Raw genomic sequence first — 24,564 nt, 5'->3', positions numbered from 1 at the left:
CATTGATTTCTCAGATTTCCACTCTGTTCTTTCAGGATATTTTTACAAAGCATTATTGATTTTTCTGTTAACACTCCTGTGAAAGCTGTATCTTTAAAACAAAACAGAACAAAAAAGTCCCCCCCCACACACACACCCACACGTTTGTGCACGCGCACGCACACACCCCTCTTTCAATAAGATGGCTCTTGTCCATTAAGGACTTGAAATTCATTTACAGGCTTCCTCAATTGTGCTTGCATTTAAGGGACTTGCATAGTAAAATATTTATTTTGTGGGTGGAAAAGGAAGATACAAATAAGGAAGTAGTCTCTTTATGTTCGTTTTATTTTGAAAGGGTTTTGTGGGTGATCTTGTTGCAAATACCTTCGTTCAATTAAAAAAAAAAAGAATGTGATTTTGCTTTGAAAGGTGGCATTGTCATGACTCTTGTGCAAGAACAGGCCATGACACTTGTCACAGTGGTGCTACTGCGGATGAGTTTGGGCATTCCATAGGATAGCTTGAACTCCACCTGCACAGAAGTGTGGTAACTTATGGATTAATTGATCCAGGTTGCCATGGTGCATGCAAGTTGCTTATGACTGACATGTGCAGCCTCCCATCAGCCTGAACAGAGGTTGTCATGTGATATGTGGACCTGGGCACTGTGTGTTAATTGTTAACTGAAGAACTGATGGTAGCTTAACCTTGGGCTGGCTAAATAGGGATGTATGAGAGTTATGTTTTTGATGGTAAAGCATGGAAGCCTGCACAGATCTGCTGAAAATATGTACTCATTGTCTAGTGTGTGTTCTCATTCATCCTGTTACTAGTTTGATTTGCATGGCTCTCCTCAGTAAATTGATCAGCTGCACTTTAGTGTACGGGGGAAATTTGGGGAGGTTTATGCAAGCCTTCTGTTCGATCATTGCTCAGTTCGTACAAGTCTCCCTGCTGTGCAGAGTAAGCAGCAAATGGGAATCAGGCAAAAGACAGGCAGCAAGGGGGGATGTTCAGCAAACGTGGGCTGTCTGAGGCACGCTGGGAGTGGTGGGACTTTTTTCTGTTTGCATATTTATTTATTTAATTATTTTTAAATTTATAGGCCGCTGAATAACCCAACAGGGCTTGCCCAGGTGGTGAACAACAGTAAAATACAGGCGAACATTACCTTTCCAAGTTGCAGGAGGGATGGGGGAAGAAAGAATGAAAAACTCTTGGTAGTAGAGTGAGCTCTTGTAATCCGCTGGAAAAATCAGGACAGTTTTTTTCTGGCCCCAAAATGAAATTAGTGATGGTACCAGGTAGACCTCTCTATGATGGCCATTCCAAAGGTTGGGGGGCATCTACTGAGAAGGCCCTTCTTCTAATTGCCTTCCCTTTTACTTCCTTTTACATTCCTCTTTCTATGCATGGGTAGAATATAGGAAAAGTGCATTGCATTGCATCTGGCTAACAGAGGTAATTGCAGATCCTTCAAGAAAGGAAAGGCTACAGAGTGCTTTCAGGAGAAACACTAGATAGAACTCACTGATGGGAGACTCTTCATTCTATCTTGATGACAAGTGAAAAATGAAATGCGTTGGTTTTGTCCACAATGTCATTTCCTTGATCTCTTCAGGTAGTCCAAAGAAAACTTGGTAAACTGAGTACTTAAAAAAAAAAGTCTGAACAGAGGATTTCAGTGTGAGAAGGAAGAAATTTCAAATTCCTTGACCTCTCCCCTACTGCAAAGAGCCACTGACGAATTCTGTCTCCTGCAAAATGCCTCCAGCCCTGCCTGAGTACAATATCCCTTCCCACGAAGACTTGGCCAGAGAAAAACTTGAGCAACTTGAGTCCTGATCACACAGTACTCAAGTACCTGTGTGACTTGCCAAATCCAGAAGGTTTTACGCTTATGACAAGTGGCTCATCCAGTTGCATATATCACGTACAGTGATTTTATGCAGCAGCAGAATTTGTGGTATTGTGCAAAATTGCAGGTTGGCCTGGCTAGCAGTGAAGCCTCATGTTCCTGCAATGTGAGCTTAAAAATGAGAATCTGGATTATGTGAACTGGTCCTCAGTCCCCAACTATGAAGGTCCTTGCTACATTAGGAAGGAGTTGCTGGATGCATCTGACCTCGGAAGATGGACCGCTCATTACTTTCCTATGAAATCCTGCCATTTTCTAGCAAGTGGTAGACCCAGAGGTTTATCTAATAACTAATGGTGTGAAAGTACTAGGCCAATGTGGTATGAAAATGCATTGAAAGCCTGGGATTTCAACCCCATTAACAATCAAGAGGTTTCATAGTATTTTTTGGTATCTCACTTATCTAAAAATGATAACATTCTCTCTCTCTCATCCCCCCCCCCCCCGGTTTTGTGACAATATTGTTTCCTCATGCGGTTTCCTGATACGCTGCTTAAGCATTAGGGATTTTTAAAATCAAAGAAGCAATTGCCTCTCTTTTTCCCTCTGCCTTTTCTTCAAGATGGCATTTGAGGAAGTATGGAGCACTTTTCCTTGTTTGTATATCACTGAAGGCATATTTTATTTTTCAGCAATTCATGAGAAGGCATTTCTGATGGAATTTCTTTCTTTTGTACTTTCACACTGAAGTGAGAAGAGGAGATGTTCTCGCCGCGTGGAGTGGGATTCGTCCGCTTGTAACAGACCCCAATTCTAAGGACACCCAGTCCATATCTCGGAATCATGTGGTGCATGTCAGCGACAGTGGCCTTGTCACCATAGCAGGTACCGGAATTTCACCCCTAGCCTCTCTTCCGCTCTTGTGATGTCATTACAATTTTGTCCCCATTTGGAAAGCTCTAATGTTGTAGCACCTACTTTTGAGGGAAGCCCACCAGATAGCTCAGCTGAAGTTCTCAATGCTGAAATGATAGACTGAGTCTCAACTGGTTCCCATTGTCAACAGTGTTCCTGTGGACAGTTCTTGAGGCCATTCAGACTCCCCCCCCCCCGGTTTTTTTGTTTTTTTTTCATTAAGGGTCTTCTTGGTGTTCTAGCTCCATCCTTATTTGGCTTGAAAACAGTGCTTTGTGTTTTGAGAGCTCATATCCTACCTCTGCCATGTTCTTTGGTGCTTTTGTTGTAGGTTCAACAGTTTCCCTTCTGGTTTTGTGACCAACTACCATGGCAGCCATTGTTTGATTGAGCCATGGGAGTCATCTTGTCAGAATGCTCACAGCTGCCTCCTCAAAATTTCAAGTGTGTGCACTGACCCCCCCCCCCAAATAAGTTGGGTATTCCTGTGATGGGACTAATGTTTTAAGGAGTATTAAGGAGTTGATTTTGTTCTGGTTTTAAAATGAAAAGAAAAGCATTCTTCAGTATATTCAGCATGACTGAGGGTATCTACAAGGTCAAAAAATCTTCATGCTTACAGGTGGAAAATGGACAACCTACCGCTCCATGGCACAGGATACCATTGATGCTGCTGTACAGGCTCATGGCCTTCATGCGGGTCCCTGTAAGACCGTAGGGCTTGCCCTTCAGGGTGCAGAGGGATGGAGCCCTACCCTTTATATTCGACTGGTTCAAGATTATGGACTTGAAAGCGAGGTGAGCATAATCCATCAATAGAACAGCTTGGGTCCTTGAACCTTTCCCTCCACCCTTCGGTTGCTCTGCTTTCTTCTAAAGGCCCCTCTTGATGATGGAAGGTCTCTTCTAGGCAGAGTAGGCCGTAGGAATCCACCCCAGTCAGGAAGAAGCACGCTGTGTGAGCAGAGTGCTGTGATTTCGACTGCACTGGAGCTTTGGACTGGCAGAAGAGGAGACTGGGGACAGCGGGGGTGGGGGGAGGTGTAGTAAATGCCCTGAGCTGCTGGCCTGTCAGGGAAGCTCCAATGAAATAGCACCCTGTCCTTTCCCTCTCTCTATTTATCTGATTTTTCCCCAGGGATTGAACCCCAGGGTTTTCAGCATAGGTGATGGTTCTTTGTTAGGATTGGCATTAAAAATAAACTATATCAGAGGGTTGTCAGTCATATTATTAGATGGTGATTTTTGTTTAGCTGGAGTCCTAATCTTTTTGGCACCTTTTTCTTACTCACAGGCCGCATGTCATAATTTCAACTACTTTATATGCTTGACTGATAAGAGTCTGGGCGCACATGCACTGTGCCTTAACCATGATGGTCTAAGCCTTTGGCTTCCCCATCCCCAACGAATGTATCCTCCCAATGCGACTGCAGTGGCAGAAAGCTGGCTCACTGTTAGGCCCTGTTCCATGGATACGTGCCAATAGTGCCGGCCTAAGCATTCCCGGCGTGAGGCGTTGTCCCCCATGCACATCCGCCTCAGCTGCCCTTTTCAGCTGATGAGCTGCGGGCAGCAGCAGAACAGGTGTGAGTGGCTTGCGCCCAAACGGACCTGTCTTCCAGAAGGGGCCAGGCGCCTAATGTGCTCTCAGTTTCACAGGTGGCGCAACATTTGGCGAGCACATTCGGTGACAAGGCTTTTGAAGTGGCAAAGTTAGCCCAGGTGACTGGAAAGAGGTGGCCTATCGTTGGAAAACGCCTTGTGTCGGAGTTTCCATACATCGAGTCTGAGGTATGGCTGTGAAGCTCTTGGAGTCTCCTGCTGGCTCCCTCCCCGCCATCACTTCCTTGTGTTTTGTTGCTTCTGAGTGTTTTGTTTCTTGCAGTAGAAGGTCCTGTAGCTTAGCTTACCCTGCCTTGGCTTAGTGTTTAGAGTGTTGTACGGGACTTAGAAGATCTGGGTTCTAGTCCCCACTCAGCCATGAAACTGCACTGGGTGACACTGAGCTAGTCACTGTCTCTCACCATAACCTTCCTCACTGGGTTCTTATTTTGAGGATGACATGGAGAGAAGGAAAACGTTGTAAGCTGCTTTCCTTGCAAGAGGAAGAAAGGTGGGATTTAAATGCAGTGTGAAGCTAGCTCATATTAGCTGGTAACTGAGATTGCATATAGGACAAAACAATCCGAGTTCCCCCCAGGTTGAAATTTCACCTTCACCTTTGAGATCTCTGTGCATCCCACATACGAGCTTCTGTGCCTGCGCAAGGCCTCGCTCAGGATAACCTCAGCAGCTCAGTGTGCCAGCGTGGTGTGCTGTCTCTCAGGCTCAGATGTATCATCAGACAGTAGTTCACCTTACAGAGGTGCCGTAAAGCAGGGGCATTGAACCTCATCCCTGCAAGGCAACTCTGCCCTGCTTGGACTCCCAGTCCAGCTCTGAGTAGTTCCTCATGTGCAGAGGAGGTGGATGTCTCCTATGGTTGAAGGAGCCGCCTCATCCATTGTGACTTTTATTCTGAGCTTTCTAGGAGCCATTCATGGTGGCAAACTGATTTGGGGAATCAATGCCATGGATGGCTCTTGGAAACCTCAGAATAAAAGCTGCAACGGGTAAGGAGCCCCACTGACGTAGGAGTTGGTAGCTTCTTCTCCTCCCATGCAACTGTGCACCCTTCCCCAGCTGCCAGTTGTTTGGTGGTGTCCTTGCTTTCGCACCATCTTTTTTCCCGTTTTGAAAGGTTGCCATTTCTCTCCTAAGGCTGAAGCAGTAAGTGCATTCAGCTCAGTTACTCCTGTATTTTTGGCCCCAGCCTCCTTTTGCCTGCAGCCTCACCCATCAGTGGAGAGTATACTCTGAGAGCATCTCAGAAATGGAATTTGGCTCTTTGGCTGAAAGAAGTTCAACACCCTGTGGCAAAGGTTGCTGCTGAAGCACTTTGAACATCTTAAAGAACCACTGATGCTTGTTCTTCCTAACATGACTCCATTCTCCTAATCTCTGCTCACAGGACACAAAGTGGGACAAGGCTGCCTTAGCATCTTACGAGGAGGAATCTGTAGGAACTGGGAGGCAGGGGAAGCAGCAGCAAAAGGAAGAGTGCACTTCTGGGTGTGCCTCCCACGCAGGCAAAAGGAGGCATGTAGGAAGTAGATGCCAGGTGACCAGAAGCAATGGCTTGTCCTGCTCTTGAGCCTTTAATAGCAGCCTGTGCAAAAGCCAACAGGAAAGCTTTAGATCGCAGTGAAATGTGCAGACATGAGCAGCTAATGTTGGCCATCAAGCTGCTTAAAAGGCACAGCTGCAGTGGCCATGGGAAAGCTGGCAAACCAATGGGATCCTGGGAAGACTCAGAAGAATAGGTTCAAGGGTGTAGCAGTGAGCCCAGTATACCTGGTGAGGTGTAAATTATTGTCAGTGTCAGAAGTTTGGACATCTTACCTTTTCCCAGAGAATAGAGCATCAAATATGACTTGGATTTCAAGATAAAATGTGTTTCCTCAGGGGTAATTCCAAATATATCTCTTTGTAATCCAAGGAAACAAAAGTAGGCGGAGGGACTTCTGCAATGAAGGCTTGGATAAGTGGCCCAGACAATATGCCTGGGAAGGGGTGGATGGCAGGCAGCTCCGGCTTGAGTCATCGTCGTTACTAACGGCGCATGCTTTCCTGTAGTGTTGGCGTCTTTGTTCTGTACCAGAGCCTCCAGTCAGAATGGCTCTTTGACCTTTCCCTGTTTCAACTGCTGCAGATTGAGTATGCAATCCAAGAATATGCTTGCACTGCAGTGGACATGATTGCCCGGCGCACACGGTTGGCTTTCCTGAATGTGCAAGCTGCAGATGAAGCCTTACCAAGGATAATTGAGATCATGGGAAAGAAACTGAAATGGAGTGAACAGAAGAAGAAGGTGCGAGGGAGTGGGGGATCCCATGCGCCATGGCATGAGTTGATGAGGTGTTTTCCTGAAAGGGAAGTGGCCTCTGTGGGGTGGGCAAAGTGTGTCCCCGGTTACAGTGACAGAGGGCTTCAAACTGGGGATGCATGAATCCGTGCACATGAGCTCACCAGATCCTATCGCAAAACTTGTTCTGACTCAACTTGTTCTGCATATGAGATAGTGAACTTTATGTTTTTTATTTTGCATGAAAATCCATGTGAATTTTTGTGCACATTTCCAGGTGCATGCATCAGTTCTGTATGTTCTTTGAAAGGTATGCATTCTTCTGCCATTGATTAAAGTGTATTTACAAGCATTTTTCAAAAATGTACATTTTTGCACATGCATTTTTCAGATGCATGGAGCTGAATGCATTGTTTTGGGTTCACAAATCACAGTGTAAACTTGTAAATGTATGGGCTTTGGTCACAGATCGCATCCAAAATCATGTTCCATTCAGAAGATGCAAAATAGGTAAATCTTGATCAAAACAAGCTGGAAAGCATTTCTCATGCACCTCTGTTTGAGGCAACAAGTTTTCTCAACCTGGGATTGACTGCAAGCCTCATGTGAGGAGATTTTCTCATTCTGTTCTGCCCCCAGCAGCTCATCCCTCCCATGGTTTGTTCAAAATCTACCCTAGAGGATCCCCCAATACTCTAGAATTGATGGAGGGGAGGCTGCAGAGGGGAAGGAGAGCTCTGATCCATCAGAGGTTCTGTCCAGCTGGCAGAAGGAGACCAATCCCTGAGGGCCCTCAGATGCTTTGGGCTACTGCTTCCCTAATCCCTGGCTGTTGGCCTTACTGCCTAGGAATGATGGAAGTTGTAGTCCAAAACCGCTGGCAGGCACCAGTGTAGTGGTGAAATGACTGGTGTGTGAGAAAAGGGCTGGCAAAATTTGTCAAATCTGTTGTCAGCAGTAACACTCAGTGAGTGGTCTTGGGGTAGTCATTAGCTCAGGCTAACCTACCTCACAAGGGGCTGCTCTGGAAATAAAATGAAGGGATCAGAGAATCATTTATGCTGCTTTGATCTCCTTGGAGGAAAGGTAGAATCTGTCTAGTCAGACAGAGATGGACAGATCTACGTATACAGAGAACAGTTCTGCAGCCCAGGGTGTGCATTATATTTGCTCTCAGGGTGCTGATGTAAAGAGCTTCCCTAGAGTGACTGGTCCCTCTTTCCGCCAGCATCTGCATGTGGATCCATACCTTGTGACCATCCATGTGCCCTCAGTCCACTCAAGCCATGAAGAGATACAAAATCAGCAATCCCAATTTATGTGTCAAGTGCCATAGTTACCCCTTCCTGCCCTACCACTGGGACTAGCCACTGTAGGCAGCCTTCCCATAACACACACACTGGACCAGAATGGGAAATGGCAAAAAGAAAGTTTTGGAAGAGAAGAGGGGATTTCAAGAGCCTGTGCCCTGGGCTGCATCATTGTCTTGCTGCCTGAAGAGAGCAATCAAGAACAGCCTCAAAAATTGGATGCAGTCAAGGCAGTGCCTCGCTGCTTAGGGTATTTGTCATAGCTGTACAATGCCAGCGTTAAATTTAAAGGCCATCTCTGAGCCCTTTTGCCTGCAAGCACAAGTCTCCCTGACATTGCTGTGAGTTGCCTGTGTGGATTGAGGGCATATACAGCCCTAAAAATCTTTTACATTGCACGTCTCCTGTAGTAATTATCGCTTGATAATCAACACTTGTACAACCGAACCAGTGATCTAGCTGAAGCATGAAATGCTGCCTAATCTTAATTACCTTGTTCACCTTTAAGCACTTTTTGGTCATCAACCGCTGATATTCCTCTAAGGACCAGCAATTATAATTAAGTGAAAGGAGCCAGTAAAACATTACGGCAAAGAAGAAATTCAGAATGTAAATATTTGCTGTTACCCTAGAGCTGAGGCAGTGTGCTGCTTTCCCTGTTTAGGAGGAGATGGCAGAGGCGAAGAAGTTCCTCTACTACGAAATGGGCTACAAGGCACGGTCAGAGCAACTCACCGACCGTAGTGAAATCACTTTGTCCCCAGCTGATATCGAGAGGTAAGCATTTCATGCAAACTCGTCCTTGCAACTCTCCGGAGGCAGGATATCACATGTGAGCAACGGGCATGGGGGAGAACATAAAAAGAATGGCCTCAGCCCCCCAGCAAGCTGGTTTGTAACAGCAGGTGCTCTCTCAGTTACATTTTGCTGCCCTTTCTGTCTTGTTGGGACATCCATGGACAATTGGATTGATGGCTACCCTGCTCCTTGATAGGGCATGGAGAATGGCAACTCTAGCCTGGCCCACGGTGGATGAGATCGCCAAAGGAAGCTTCCTGTCCTCAGATGACCACTCCATCTGTTGTACTAGTCCCTGACTGGAGCAGGGCTCTTGCAACATAATGCTGGTCTTCCATCATCTCCAGCAAACACGGCCAGTGATTAGGGGTATTCAGCATTGTCACCCAGCGGCATTTGCAGAGCTACATACCTGCTTTAGGCAAAAAATATTTCCAGTTCCTGCTTCCTCAAAGGCTTAAGTAGAGACACAGGGGTTGAACCTGGCATGCCATGCAATGTGTAGTCTAACTTTTGGGCCATTCGCTTCATTGGCCCTACTGTCATTAGGACTAGCATTTGATGCAAGGGGTTGGGGACTTGTGCTTCTCCAGCTGTTTTGGCCTACAGCTCCGAACAGCCCTAGCTGGTGTATGAGGTGGGAAGTCACACACCCAAACCTCTGGAGGGCCAGAAGTTACTCACCCGAGGTGTAAAGGGTGTGCTCACCACCGAGCAGTGGTTTCTTCCCCAAACTACGGACTCCTTGCATGGGGAAAGGGAGACCAAATAGCATTTAAACAGGGAAAGCTGGGAGATAAAGAGGAACATAGTTTTCTGTAGGTAGCAATAAGCTTGTACTGCCTGAGGTCAAGTTTTTGGATACTCTGCAGGGATTGCAATAAGCTTGTGAGTATAAGGGAAAGAACACTTCACAGCTTGGGGTGGGGGCTGATGTTAAAAATCCCTGCTTAAAGCCCCTCTTGCCATTTGTCAGTGTGCAGCTTTTTCATGAGTAATCCAATCTTTCAGATATAAAAAGAGATTCCACATGTTTGATAAAGAAGGAAAAGGTTTTATTACCATATTGGATGTGCAGCGTGTGTTAGAGGTAACATTTTACTTATATTCTTCTCTAAATTGCCTGGCATGATATTAATAGTGTGTTGTTAATCCAGACATGTCGGTTTTTGCCCCCATATACTTCACAGAGCATCAACCTTCAAATTAATGAGAGTGCGCTCCATGATATTTTGAATGAAGTGGATTTGAACAAAAATGGGCAGGTTGAACTCAATGAGTTTTTGCAGGTAAGCACTTCCTTTATTTATACAATTCATTTGTGTGTGCACGTGTGTGTGTGTGTGATTTATATATTGACTTGATTCACATGAAATAAGGCATCTTGCTGTGGACTGTTTCAAGGCAGCTTGTAATGTCCGAATCAGAAGCATTCTTTTCATTGTGGGCTATTTTTCACAAGAATCCTGAGAATCCATGGGTGGTTCTTGCATTGTTTAGGGTAGCTTGTCCCAACACAGAAATCCTTTGGGGCAACTTCTTTGTGGGTCGTATGAATTTTTGCTAACCCATCCACCAGGGTTAGCGAAAATCTCTGCCTCTCCTTATGATCTAGCTAGTTCCACTTCCATCCTCTTCCTCAGTGCCTTCCATCCCATAAGAATTGAGAAGAAAGGGCACCAGAAAATGTCCCAAATAAGTTTTCAGTCTTTGAATGTATGTATTTATTGTGATCTTCCACAACTGTTCTCATTTGAAAGGCCACTACTATGAAATTTGCATAATTTTTGTCTCCACTTTTCTGTCTTGAAATTGGCATTTTTAGCAGTCCCACTTGCCTTGAAGCATACATTTCCTTGAAAAATGCCTGCCTTGAAAGATTCTCCTCACTTCCCAGTCTGCCTTGAAATTTTCACATACGTGCTGACCTACCTCACTCATTGCTGTGCCTTGAAAGTTGGATTCATATACTACTCCTGTCATCACTCTATAGCCTGTATATATCTGACCGCTAACAGCAGAGGCTATTTGAGAGAAGTGGCAAGCACAAAAGGAGGGGCGCTGAAAGCAGCTGGTGGCTGCAGGAGAAGAGCTTTGGGGGCAGATGGCATTACTCTGGTTGTGTGGAAAGCATCCTTAAAGAAGGCAAGCACTGAAGTGCAAGAAGAAATTGGGAGGGGCGTTGACAAGAGGGGGAGAGTGATAAACTGAGCTAAATAGCAGAGCGGTGATCTTACACTTCTGAACACGTGCACAAGGCACTGCATGTATATATTTTTAAAACTGAAATTGTGTTAACCACATTGATAAGGGCATTTGGTAATCTGGCGCAGTGGAGGGAGAATGTCCCTCGTGACCTGGCAGCCACAGTGGATCAATTGCAGAAGAGATGCTGACATAGGAAACCAAGTGTTTTGCTTCAGGAGCACCTGTGATGTAGGCTGGGAACCGTGGGCAGAAGCCATGGCAAGTGCGGAGTGCCTGTCTGTCTGTCAGGAGTAGGAGACAAACCACCCACCCACTGTGGCTTATTCTTAGGAAGCTGTAGCAAGGCATGCGAACTCGCCCAGTGTATATTCACTATGTATTTGTTATATAACAAACGTATTTTTGTTTGTTATATAACAAGCAAAGCAGGAGTCTTTTTGCATTAACGTTGCAAGGAAGTTGTTGCCTGCAAGGCAATAATTTGTTGCAGGTCTGATTCTAAAATGGCAACCACCGTTGCTGTTGCTTTTAAAATACAAGCTGATACAAGGTAGAAAATACTTACTAGATTCTGGTAAAAGACATCAATCATTCTACCTTGCTCAAGCACGTAAGGCACACGGAAGGTAAACATAATTAATGCTGAACAATGGACACATTTTATGCAGTATCTTCGAGAAGTTCTCTGAACATGAAGTCACGTTACAATGACTCTCGTGGAATTAAGCTGCACAGATATGGGTGGGGATGATTCAAACTTTTATGGGGAGGTGCTGAACATGGTAGTCCCTCCATGACCCTAAAGTCATGTTCTGTTTGGTTCTGGGAGGCAGGGAGAGACTCCTGGAAAGGGCAGCCACACAGAATGTCCTCTAAAGCAGTGGTTTTCAACCTTTCCACAACTGGGACCCAGCGAAACAGGAAAACCACCTTGGGGACCACAGAGGCAGAAACAAAAAACACCGTACACATAATACAGTATCCTGTGTATTAGTTTCCAAACACATACTAAAAGAAAAAAGAGAAAATTCTCCTGAACAACTAGAAACCAAGCAAGAAAAAATGCCAACAAAAGAACAAAATTCCAAAATGGGTGCAGCATGGCCCCCAGCCGGCTCCCGCCCAGTCGTCTCTCCCCTCCCGGCCTCCCCCGCATGGCACTGCTGCACCCTGCGAACACGATGCCAACTGAGGAAGAGGTGGTGGAGCACAGCCAGCCCCCACACCAATCCACTCTGAACGGGATGCAGCTCCCCTGCAGACCAACAGAAGATCTCCCATGGCCTGGTGCAGGTGCAAACCACTGCTCTGAAGCATTTGTGCTAGTCCCTTCCAAGGAGCGGTGGCAGAAAAGGTACCCCAACCATTCTCCCTTCGTGTTAGGTCTGCCATTCCCTCGTCGATAGACGCCAAAGCCGGATGGAAGGGGCACGGTGATTTACCTGGATGTTGGCGAGGGCCGGCCGGCTGGCCCGGAAGTCCCGGCCCCCAAAGCCAGTCTCGCATATGAGCTGGTGCCTGCCTTGAGATCGGCCTCCTCTGAGCATTCCCTTTTGCCACTAATCACCCCATCTGCCGCCGCCGCTCCTGGGTTGGCCAGAATGCGGTGCACTTTGTTCTGTTGCCAGGAATTCTGTTACATCAACACTTCAGCTCTTCTGCAACTCACTCCTGCAGTTTCTCCCTCTTTAAAAATCAGTCTCCCACCTACTTTCTGGCTAAACGCATCCATTTCTAAGTAGGCGTGCCTTCAGTCTGAACAGGCAAGTTCCACTGCAGAGTGTTGCTTTTCAGTACTCTCTATACCGTTATGTAGCGTACTTCTACCGAAACCAACTACTAAAATAATGGTGCTATGGCTTCCTCAGTTCGATTTTGTTTAGTTCACAAGTTCCTAGGAAGTTCTTTTATTTCACACATGGGCCACATGTTAGTCGGTGCTTTATTGCAGTGCAGAGATCGGTGCAGTGAAAGCCCGCCACATCGGCTGCTCCTCTCGGCCACTCATTAACAGCTCTCATAGAAAATGCCCAGTGCCACAGCAAAGCCTTTTACGCTTCAAGGAAAAACTGCATTTCATAAGCATTTCGTTTCCATCTGCTACAAAGGAAAGCGGGGAGAAACATGCTTAGTAGGCATAGCAGACTCAAGCAACATGGGGAAATGCAAGTATTTTCCTGCTTTCCATCCCCAGTTGCCATCGCAGCTTCCTGAGGAAGTGTCAGCCATTAGGTGGTGCCACACTGACAAGGACCAGCGGGTGAATTGCTTTCTGAACTGAAGGAAAAGTAATGCATGAGCTAGCAGGCTCTGAAATTCCTCATGGAAAAATGCCCGGGGAACTCCGTGAGATCTTCTTGTGCTCCTTTGCGCAAGCGTTTGTGAAGCAGCTGACTGTCAGTAACCCAGTTGCACACACGCTGGCCAACTATGGTCGTGAGAGCCGGTGTGGTGTGGTGTAGTGGTTGGAGTGTTGGGCTGGGGATCTGGCAGCTCTGGTTTCTAGTCCCCACTACTCGTAGTTGTGGTGACTTTGGGCAAGTCACTGGCTCTCAGCCTGACCTGCCTTGTGGATAAAATTGAGAGGAGGAGGAGGAGGTAATGGCCAACTGCTTTGAGGCGGGAGATGTGGGCAGGTGTGTGTGATGGCCCTGCTGGAGGAGTTCTTGTCAGAGAAGGATCCAGAGCCTCCACAGCTGCTACTTGCCAGGGCTAGAAGGAGTCTAGACCTTTGTTAATAACCCACCGAGGAACTACCCTGCAGGAGGAGGGAGGATCCACTTCAAACACAGAAAAGGGGTGACCCCTCCCCAAAAAGCCAGGAGTGGGCTAGAATGCAGAGGCAGGCCTGACTCCTTGAGGCCAGGGGAAGTACAGTAGCGGACTCCTTGGAAACAAAGGGGTCTCTTTCCAGAAGCCCTGAACAAGTTGCTAGATGCTGGGAGGGTTCCCACAGCTGCTGCTGCTGCTGCTGCTAAAGAACAGCTGTTGGGAGTGTGGGAACATTGCTGGAAACCATGTCTGGCTCCAGCCCTCCTTGTTCCAGGACGCCACCTCCCCAGTGGGCTGAGTCCTGATGGCTGCTTCTGCAGGGCCTGCTGAGCCCTGTCAGCTGTGGTGCCTCATCTGCTCCCCCTTGGACTAACTGGCATGGCCTATTGGCCATCCTTCCTGTCTGACCCCATTTGCTGCAGTGCCTCGGTCCTCTTAACAGCAGCCTTGTCTCGGCTCTCTGATGCTTGGAACACTCCCAGGGATCCTGATTACTGTCCTTGGCCCGTTAGTCAAGCCTGAACCGCAGGAAGGCAGGCGAGGTTGCCACCAAACAGGAAGAGGAGGAAAAGATCGGCACACAGGAGGAAGTGGCGGACACTCCTGGGCCTGCAGCATGTTCTTCGCTGCTTGTGACTACTGCACTGAGCCACTGCATTCATTCCAGGTGGCCTGTGAAATTCTCCTTAGCCTGTGAAGCAAAGGAGGAGATGTGGTGGTGGTGGTTTGGGTTCGGAGCAGAAGGGAGTAACGGCAAGTACTGTAAAATGTCCACGTGATCGCATGAGCTTCTCAAAAGTTTCTGGGCATCCGTTTGACTCCTTTCATGCAAGCAGCTGCTTATTTGTTTTCTCTTGCTAGCCAGGTTTGTTTTTCTAGTGCCTTCCTTGGTCAGGTATTTCAAGTGACTGCCAGGCCCTTCCTGTGCTGTGGCAATGATGAATGCCGAACACGAGATAAATTAATGCTGGGGATTTTGGTCAATGTCAGCCCTTTCTTCACTGTGTCAAGTTAAACAAACAAGATCAAGGGAAGGGAAAATGGTAATTGTCTCACTCGGGATGGGCTGCAGATAAGAACACTGTTGAATGTAAATGCAGAAATTTTCACTGGTTGTGCCCAGCATTTAATAGTAATAATACTGATAGTAAAAATACATTTACCTTGGACATAACAGCTTATGTTATGTGAGCAAATATATTTTAGAGAGGGGGAAAATAAAAGCCATGTTGTGGCTTAAAGTGCGGCTTGAAAAGTGCTCTCCACCCCAGCTAACAGTGAGTTTCCCTTTGTCTTTTCCTCTCAGGCTCCTAAATATAATATAATAGGATTGAACATTATTTTTACGAAATGATAATCTGGATCAAAATTAGTAGCCCCTGGTTTTATGATGACACTTGTTTAAATTTTGGATTTTTTTGAACATGCTGTCATGTAATAAGTTAAAGCTGATTATTCTGCTGCATTGTAGTTATGGTAGCCTAAATTTTCTTGGGAAGAGTTTTCTTGAGCTTCTCACACTTCACATTATTAATGCAATTTCTACCATTGCTATATTGCTGTTCCTTAAAGTATTTTTACACCACTGTTTAGCCACAGAAGCCTTTGCGTGCAGTTTACAAAGGATTAGTAATAAGTGTCTTCAGGCCTATGGTCTAAAAGCCCCACCTATGGAATGCGCTCCCAGAGAGGTCCGCCTGGCACCGTCGTTATTTGTTTTTCGGCGCCAGGCTAAGACCTTTTTATTTAAAACTTATTTTAACTGTTAATTTATTATGGAGGATTAAAAAAAATTAAGCCGAGATGCACTGGGTTTTAATATTTTTAGTGTATAAATTTTTATGTGATTTTGTTTGTTTTTGTTTTCGTTGTGAGCCGCCCCAAGGCTTTGTTGCGATGGGGGTGGCATAGAAATGTTTTAAATAAATAAATAAACATAAAAGGAAAAAAAGCTGGAGGATGGAGGGAAAAAGCCATTTTATTTTTTATTTTTCTAGCATGGAGGTTGGAAGCAACACACACATAACATCCCCGTAAATAACTCTGGTGTGGAATGTCGAGTGACAGGAAAGTGAGAGCCAGGTTGTGAGGCTTTGACGAATGGGAGCCTGCCCTTCTAACCCTGCATTGTAGAAGAAGTTGAAAGTCACCCTGTTTTCTGTGTTTTGGAGCCTGCCTGCCACTGATATAATTAATAATAATTCTTAGGCTGAACAAATGAGAATCCAGGCTTCTGACTTGTGCCTATGGAGAAAGATAAAGCTCCCCTTCCTGAGCTTCTTTTACTCGTGTTTAAAATGTGGTAAAATGTACTTAGTGTACTTAGGCTGGCTGAGTAAGGCCAGTATCAGCCTAGGCAAAACAGCCTAGTACGTTTTCCAGTTGTGTATGTTTGCTCAAGGACCAATAAGAGAGAAGTCCACCCACAGTCGGTGCTTTTTAAATTGCATGAAGCCTCAATTAACTCGCCGGGACTTTACTCACTAGGAGCTAATTCTGCAGAATAACCAGCAGCTAGCAAGAGAGGAGGCGGCAGCAGGGGCCCTGCAGCATGAGAGGGGGTCTTGGTGCTTGACACCAGCCGCACCGTGCAAAGCCGGCGTTCACCATCAGGTGGTTTCCACAGAGGGCAGGAATGTGGAGATTCAGACTAGCCAGTCGCTAGCCTGCCGTGACCTTGATCGTGCATTTGCGGCACGATTTCTGCATGGATCCTTTTAACGGAGGGCTGCATCATGGTGACAGGAGGTGGCAGGTGACACAAAGTGGAGACAAATCTCTCCAACTGGGCCTTTGCAATTGTGGCTAGTGACCCTCGTATTAAAATACACTTGTGCGGCTGTTTATGTCTTTATGTGTCGCCTTTATTTGTATTGTACATCATTTTGATGACATTTGTGGAAAGTCAGTTTACAAACATGATAAATAAAATGATATTCTGTGAGGAAGGGGAAATAAAGCAGGAGGTATAAAGCAGGAGATAAGGCAGGTAGAGCGATAAAGCAGATACAAAGTACCAGCTCATTGCCTGAGTGGGTCACTTCCTGGTTCACACTGAGATTCTACTTTAATGGAAGTGGCGGAAGTGAGACACGTGCATAGTCATTAGTGGAGAAAGCAAACAACTTAATGCTGCCCAAATTGGCCTGTAGTGTGCCCACTGCTACAACTGCCCCCTCATCCCAAACACCCCAAATGTGAGAAAGCAGACCAGAGAGTGGGCAAAGAATGCAAACAGGGCTGTTACGGTGGAGCAGTAGGAAGACGGGACACCAGAGGTGGTGGACTGGAATGAAGCGCCTGGAACGCCCAGCCAGAATACACCATACTAGAAAATACTGATGCAAAGCCCCATTGGGTGAAATGCAAAGTACAGTATTCAGCTGCAGGGATCTCGTACCACGTTGTCCCCTGCCAGTCAAAGCCAGTACAGACAAGCATTGTGGGAAAAGTTCACATTCGGTCTTCCAGAGGAATCGGATACACCAGGGCACATTGAGTCAGCACATCGCAAGCAGGCTGTTTACTGCGTGCCTGTGCACGTGATTAAAATCTTTAAAGTCTGTTATTTCGGGGTACAATTTTTGGATTAAATATTCATGGTAAAGTAAGAGAGAATCCCTTGAGTGCCTTTGATGGAACTACCAAGCTGGCCTTGCAGCTACTTAGCTGTGTGATTTCTTCCTTATGTTTGTGCCTAGATGGTAAGCCTCTAGGGTAGGGATCCATCTTTCTCCTTCATCAGATTCCACACACATGAATGGTGCTAAATATGCAAGCAAGCAAGCAAGCAACCGTAATAGGTCAGTTTGCATTGATCTTGAAGATGCACTTATTTGAACATCCCGGCCTTTCCCAAGAAGCTAGTAAGATTGGAATAAATATGGTGGTTTCTTGGGCAAGACAATGAGTTCACGTTAAAGTCAGAAATAATTGTGTGAGTGCATCTGTATGTGTGTACTTCCTGGAGGAATCCATGATTGCTTAAAAACAGGAAAGGAGGCTAAATAATGCATTGCAAATTGTTCGCTCATCTCTCCCTAGCTCAGGCCTTAAGGAAGAAGTCAGAGAAATAAAATGAGACTGTGGTTTATAGCATTCACTGTCATGTTGATGCTATATGACTCAGACCCAGTGCAAAATGGCTATATAGGAGAGGAAGAACAGATGACTTAAAAAAATCTTCTGCAGACTCCTAGACTTTCTCCCTAGATATATTATGAACAAACTTTTACATAGTTTCAGGGCACTGTTAAGAAAGTGTGCATATTTTAGGCTGATGTAATACCTGAAAGTTTAAAAACTTGACAGTGATGCATCTGTGTTTGCTTAAGAATGCATCCCATGTACTGTGATGACCTAGTGGCTGACATTGCCTGGAGGTTGGGAGCGCAGGGAAGGCTTTCCGTTTCTCCAGTCTAGTTCTGACTGGGCTTCCTAAGGCAGCCTTCCCCAACCTGGTGGCCTTCAGAGGCATTCGGATCACAAGTCCCAGAACCCCTATCCAGCAGGGCCCTTGACTGGGAATTCTGGGTGTTGCAGTGCAACTGTGTCTGGAAGACACAGAGTTGTGGAAGGCTGTCCTAAAGTATCCGATCTGAAACAGTTGTACTTACTTACAAGGATGGAGCCAGGGCAAAGCAGAGTTTTTCAGGACTCTGGACAGTTCCTCCCTGAAACTCACCCACAAACAGCAGGGTTAATTCTACTGTGTCTGAAGGTCCATTGCCCAGTTCTGCAGCCCCTGCCTCCTGTGGCAAAGAGAACTAATTGCGGGGGGGGGGGGTGCTTCTGCACCTCTGGTCTGGAAGGACATAGAATCACAGAATAGTAGAGTTGGAGGGGCCATGAAGGCCATCGAGTCCAACCCCCTGCTGCTACAGGACACCATAGTGCACCATCCCACTCAGAAACTGGCTGTCCAGTTTCTTTTGGAATGTCTCTAGTGGCGGAGAGCCCACCACCTCTCCAGGCAGCTGGTTCCACTGTCGTATTGCTCTGACAGTCAGGAAGCTAATCCTGATGTCCAGCCTGAATCTGGGTTGTCGCAACTTGAACTGATTACTCTGGCATCAGGTCCTGGTGGATGAAGCCCGCTCTCCCCTGGAGTCCACCTCTGAGTCAGAACTGAGGTTGGAGAATGTGACTCCAGCTTCCTTTCGTCCGTAAGCCTGCTGCATGTCCGTAGACCTCACTAGAGAGTAGAAATGTCTTTTTGGCTCTTGAGAGCAAACTGTCCTACGCAAACGTCTCTGTGTGTATGAGTGTAAATAAATAAATGCCATTAAAATGATTTTAAAGACTTCTCTATCTTCTTTTCTATAGCTTATGACTGCTATTCAAAAAGGATATGTTTCTGGAAGCCGGCTGGCTGTGCTGATGAAAGCCGCTGAGGAGAACATCCATCATCGGGAAGTGATTTCAGTAGATCGGAGCTGCGGTGGCCTGTGAGCTCTGGAGCTCACAGTGGCCTAGCGATGTCCCGTGCAGCTGCCTCTCCCTGCTGAAAAAACATTCCAGTGCGTGGTGACGTCTCTGCTTCCTCTCCTCGCCCCGTCCACCGTTGAGCTCCCATGGCAAGAGACCGCAGTGGCCCCAGTCCTTTCCTTCCCCTTCTATGTTTGCTGTGACGGTCCCACTGCTCCATCTGCGGCCTGCGGAACTGGGTGTACCGAACTAGGGTGACGTTTCTGCTCTCTGCAGAATTGCCGGTGGACAAACATTTTTGACATACGGAAGGCAGTTAAAGAACTGTGAGCTACAGGACTTCTCCTGGGCTGATCCAAGGGGATCGACACGACTCCTTGGCTAGACCTTGAAGCCGCAGGAGGGGATCCAGGTTTTCACCAAGCGTGAATGCAGGTGCAGTACCACTCTGCCAGCTGCACAGGGGCAGGGATGAATCCTTTCATACATCAGTGAGCTGGTTTCCACCCCTCCTCTTGCATCTTGCTGTATCAAATTGGCCGAAGCAGAAGGCAGCAGCCTGCCTTCAGTGTCTTACATGTGGGCTTATTCATTAAATCTCTGGATTCCCACCCCACCCCCCGAGAAGTGTGTTATGTTAAATGTCAACTTTCGCCTAGAACTTCAGGGCTAACTGTATTTTTTTAATTGTTTCAAGGCTATTAAAACATGCATGCCCTAAAAAAGACAAGAAAAAAGAATGATTTGTTATTGAGGAGAATAATGCTTTTTCCCATTTTAGAGAAGTGTGTTGTGCTAAATGTTAATCTTTTGCCTAGAACTTAAAGGCTGAAGGGCTTTTTCATGGTTGCAAGGCTCTTAAAATGCATGCCCTAAAAAAAGAAAGAAGAGCGAGAGAGAGAGAGAGAGAGATTGAGATTTCCCAGTGGGGAGAATAAGAGTGTCCCTATCTTGGATTTTTGAAGAATATTGCCAAAATGCAAATGAAGGTACTTAGTTGTGTTTGGATAAGAGGGCATCCAGGGCCAAGTTCTTTTAGGATTAAACACGGAAGGCAGAGCAATCTTGTGATCAGTAGATAGCGTCTGGACAGCCGCAGGATCACTGAGATCCCTGCTGTGAGATCGGAGGGGTGCTCCTGTCCTATGCAGGCAGTGGGAATCCTGGTCTCCTCCCCTCCTCACCCGTAGCCAGTGCAAAAAGAACCGTGCCAGCTGCTTCTCTGGGTCCTGGGGAGCCTCCGAGGTGGACTTGAGCAGGCATTCCGGGGAGTAGCAAAGGGAGTGGAGGAGGCCAGTGCCACCAAGATGCAGCATATCTTGGATCCTTCCCTTCTAGCCCAGCGCAGCCCACTTAGCAGAAATCAGCTGCCTAAGTGTTTTGCAGGGCAGGAGGCATGTAGAGGTGACATTTGCTTTCATGCTCCCGCTGCTTTTCATTCTCCAGATGTGGAGGGTTGCAAGCGTTTGAATTGGCTTGCGCCCTGTATTTCACTGGGAATACTTGGCTTCGAGTAGCTATGTCCTGTGCAGCAACTACGATGTGCAGGTGGATTTCTGAAAAGCACCCCAAGACAGGTTAAGATTAGAAGCATGTCACAAGGACAGGTGTACAGAAAAGGGCTTCTTATCCTGTTATGGCCAGACTTTAAAAATACGGGATTTCCCTCTCTCTTTCTTCCCAGCTTGGTATAGCATGTGATATGGTGATTAGAGCACGTAGGTGTTTTTTTTTTCCTTTCCTATGAAATTTCTGTAGAACTGTTTTTGAACGGAGCAAAGGTCTGTTTCTTTTCCATAAAGAAAAGCACAATGGGAAACTCTCCTCTTGTCACAACTTGTAATTTTACGAGAGAGAAATTGAGCTGGACTTTATTAAACTATTACTAAGATTGCCTCCTGTCCTATTTTGGGCCATTTTCCCAAACATGGGCTTTCACTCCTGCCTGCCACCCCAGTTACTCTCCCTGTGAAGGTGGGCCATGTGCTGAAGTGGAAAGTTTGCTGCTTCTTGTTTGGAAAATGAGGCGCTAACATGAAGCAAAGAGAAGAGGCTCTGGGTTGCTGGTGTGGAGAGAAGAAGCCTTCGTGTACTTTGTCTTGACATGTTTTCACCTCCTGAGGGGCATTTATCCCCATTCTGAGTTCTTCTTCAAGGGGATGCTCCTGTGAGTCATACAGTGCGTGGAGTGTGTGCTCTTAGAACTTGCAGGCCAAAATCCTTCCTGGCATGATGATGCTCATCTCTTGAATAACAAGAAGTGCAGCATTCTTCAGAACACAGCATGTGAGCTGACCCTTAATATACCTAGACAGAAGAATGACATGAGGAATCTGCATGCAACATCAGCCCACAGTCTGGGACCCTTCTAATGGGGCACTGTATTCTGCCCAAAAGACCTCATTTCTCCTGTCAAAGCACCCTCTATAGAAATGCTGAAGGTACTGAGGGTTTCTGCTGCTAGAAAAGCTACTGGTACATACCACCAACCCAGCAAGTAACTTCAGAGGTATGCATTTGCATTTTGTTACAAAGTTTTATATTTTAATTGTTTACTTTTAGGCCACCTTTAAAGGGTGAAACTCTCCCTTGGTCCGTGTTGAGCCTAAGGGGCAGAGGCCTGGTAGAAAGTTACGTGAAGGCAGCATTCAGGAAGGGATCTGGCAGACATGTGTGCCAACATTTTGCTCTTGCAAGTTTTGGCTCCGATCAAGATATTTCAGACTTCCCTTTGATAGGGTGGTGGAGGCAGAAATGGATTCGTCCTCCTGCTAGGCACTTCAGGCAGACTTGAAATACAGGACTAAAACTTTGTACGCACATATCAATGTTGAGGTTTCTCCTTGGGCACAAAGGATTGTTTTGTGCAGTGTATCCCATGGGCTGCTTCCCCTCCACCCGGCCAGTACTGGACTCTTTTACATGAGTTGTCTTCTCCTTGGGTTAACATGATCTCACTTGGAGCAGAAACATTAACTAAAATGGGAGTAGTCCAAAGCTGTGTATAAGAGTATATGGAGAAAAGAACACTACTGTATTTATACCCTAAAAATGTGAGGGTGCCAGTGTTTTTATATACCTTTGAATAAAAATGGCACTTTAGCATTCCCCTTTGACCCTTCGAGCAAAAGCTAACGCCTCCGACAAGGGATAGAATGTGCACACGCACACACGTGTGTCTCATCCAGATATGCTCCAGGAATTTAGCAAACTGTTTCTCCACCACCAAAGCTGAACCAGGCTGGGGATGGCAAGTGAAGAAAAACAACATCTGTTCTGGAGGAGGTGGTCTAATATTCATTTTTGAATACACCTTTTCAAATAGGTTCCGTCTCCATGATAACGCAAGCTTTTCAGCAACCCCTAGTTCTGGTTATCACTACCCGAGCTCCATTCTTGCTGTTCTTCATCTTTTGCTGCCAATGCAGTCATGCCGTGAACATGCATGTGTGTATGTTGATTTCCCGTGATGGTCTGTATGCATTTTTTTAGCCTGATCTCTGGATTTTAGCTTCTCTTCTCTTCTCTTCTCTTCTCTTCTCTTCTCTTCTCTTCTCTTCTCTTCTCCCAAAAATGCATATCTCAGTTTTGTTTGAGGACGTGAAAGATATTATAGATGAATCTTCCACTTGCTTGATTCAGTAAAATTAAAGAATTAGAATTCAGAACTCAAAATGACTTGGTTACATGAAGCTCTTTTATCTGTACTGAAGATTTTTACATGAGTACAAAAATTTAAAGGGAAGGCACTTGCAGAACTGTTTTGCACTGTGTTAAAGACACGTCGTACTATTGTACCACTGTGCTTCAAAAAGGAAGGAAAGAAATATTGCAACCAGGTACCTGGCTTTGGGGGGGTGGGGGGAGAGAGAGGGCATGTGAGTGAGTACACACACATATATGCACACATATACATATATACATGCCACATGTTTTTCCATCTGGCACTTTTATGTATTGTGTTGGGTTATCGTTCAGGATCAGACTGTTAAATATTGTGTTTGAAGCTGGGTTGTCATTTTTATAACTGTCTCGGTGTTTTATTGCCATTATTTATTACTTTTGATATACAGAATGAGCTGCATGCATTTATAGAGCAATAAGAGGATGTATTTAATGTGCCTTGTTTTTAACTGAATAAGAACTGAAAGCATGAATCAATAAAACTGATTAAAATGGTCCACTTGCTGGCATTTTGATGTTACTGGCAGTTACAGAAATAAAGTTGATTAGCCTTTGGCTAGCCCCCCCCACCACCTCCTGCTTTCACCCATTGGTAAAAAGTTTAAAATAAAGTCTTCTTTAAACCTCAGTTTCAAGGAATAAAATAAATTATTGACCTTAACTCAATATCTGGTCAGGAAAATTAGGAGTTAAAATACAGAGAGGCTTGTCAAGAAGTACTGACTCTGTGTGCTGGTTGAAATGCTGCCATGCCACTCCTGGGCTTTCTTTTCTTATGCGCCGTGGAATCAAACAGATGACAACAGCCAACCTAGAGCTCTGGGGATGGACTTATTTATTTATTTCACCCAGCCAACTCTCTTCAGCTGCAATATTCCCAGCCCACGCTGCTGAATTTTATCATGACTAAAATCAATAGGAATAAATGGAAAAGATTACATAATCCATTTTGATCATCTTGCATGTCAGGTTAGTCCAGAGTTGCCAAGTGCTGATAAATGTTCTGACAATGGGGAAAGAAGCTATATATTTTCATTGACAGTAAATCAGCAAAGCTGTTTATAAGTTTTTAACACAAATTTTATAACACCCATATTCTTTTATTGTTCCTAATTTACATGGGGCACATGATTTAACTTTTCTTTTTTACCATTGCTATCTACATGTGCATTGCACAAATGATATATTGGTGGTGACCCGAATGTTATCACTTGTTTAGAACTGGTGCATCTTGAGAACATAATTGCAAACACACTCTCTTAAAAAAAACCCCCATTAATCTGTGGCAAGCAATGTGTCAGAAAACATGCTGCCATCTCCACTATTCTATCCGAAAAGCCAGAGCCTCCCACTTTCCTCCTGCCAAATACGGTCAGCGCTTTTCTTGCTAATCTCTCCCTATAGCTATGCATGCAGTGCTGAATCGAGGCGAACCTTGTTGAAAGGAATGCGTGTGGTGGTGGTGGGGAGCGGCGGCCAAGGGCTGAGCTTTAAAAATGGTTCAGAGCTGGGGTGCAGATTAGTTTTAGCAGAGAGCCTGGAAATATCAAAGCCATGTTAGTATTTCAGCCTCAGCGCTCAGAGTGAATTCCCACATCAAATTTGAGCTGATTGCATTTGATTGGGGGAGATTATCAAAGAGAACAACATCTCCAGTGATGTGCCGTTTTGCTGCTAAATGAGTTCTGTTTCTCTCCCACTGAAAA

The 24,564-nt window shown here is 45.7% G+C and overlaps 1 protein-coding gene across 5 annotated transcripts in view; it reads left to right on the top strand.

Annotated features, from left to right (window-relative positions):
• Nucleotides 1-23,355, top strand: part of GPD2 (glycerol-3-phosphate dehydrogenase 2) — a 93,529-nt gene extending 70,174 nt beyond the window's left edge. For all 5 annotated transcript variants that reach the window (XM_044417804.1, XM_044417803.1, XM_044417801.1 and 2 more), the window contains 8 exons: nt 2,591-2,725; nt 3,378-3,553; nt 4,415-4,546; nt 6,507-6,665; nt 8,634-8,746; nt 9,779-9,857; nt 9,958-10,056; nt 19,073-23,355. In XM_044417804.1, the coding sequence (XP_044273739.1) occupies nt 2,591-2,725; nt 3,378-3,553; nt 4,415-4,546; nt 6,507-6,665; nt 8,634-8,746; nt 9,779-9,857; nt 9,958-10,056; nt 19,073-19,198 (1,019 nt within the window). In that variant the 3' untranslated portion in view covers nt 19,199-23,355. The remainder of the gene's footprint in view (nt 1-2,590; nt 2,726-3,377; nt 3,554-4,414; nt 4,547-6,506; nt 6,666-8,633; nt 8,747-9,778; nt 9,858-9,957; nt 10,057-19,072) is intronic.
• Nucleotides 23,356-24,564: the final 1,209 nt, after the last annotated feature.

Source organism: Varanus komodoensis, unplaced genomic scaffold (assembly GCF_004798865.1).
Source record: "Varanus komodoensis strain SLA01 unplaced genomic scaffold, ASM479886v1 scaffold9, whole genome shotgun sequence".
In the NCBI taxonomy this organism is placed as follows: domain Eukaryota; kingdom Metazoa; phylum Chordata; class Lepidosauria; order Squamata; family Varanidae; genus Varanus; species Varanus komodoensis.
This window is presented reverse-complemented; position numbering and strand designations above follow the sequence as displayed.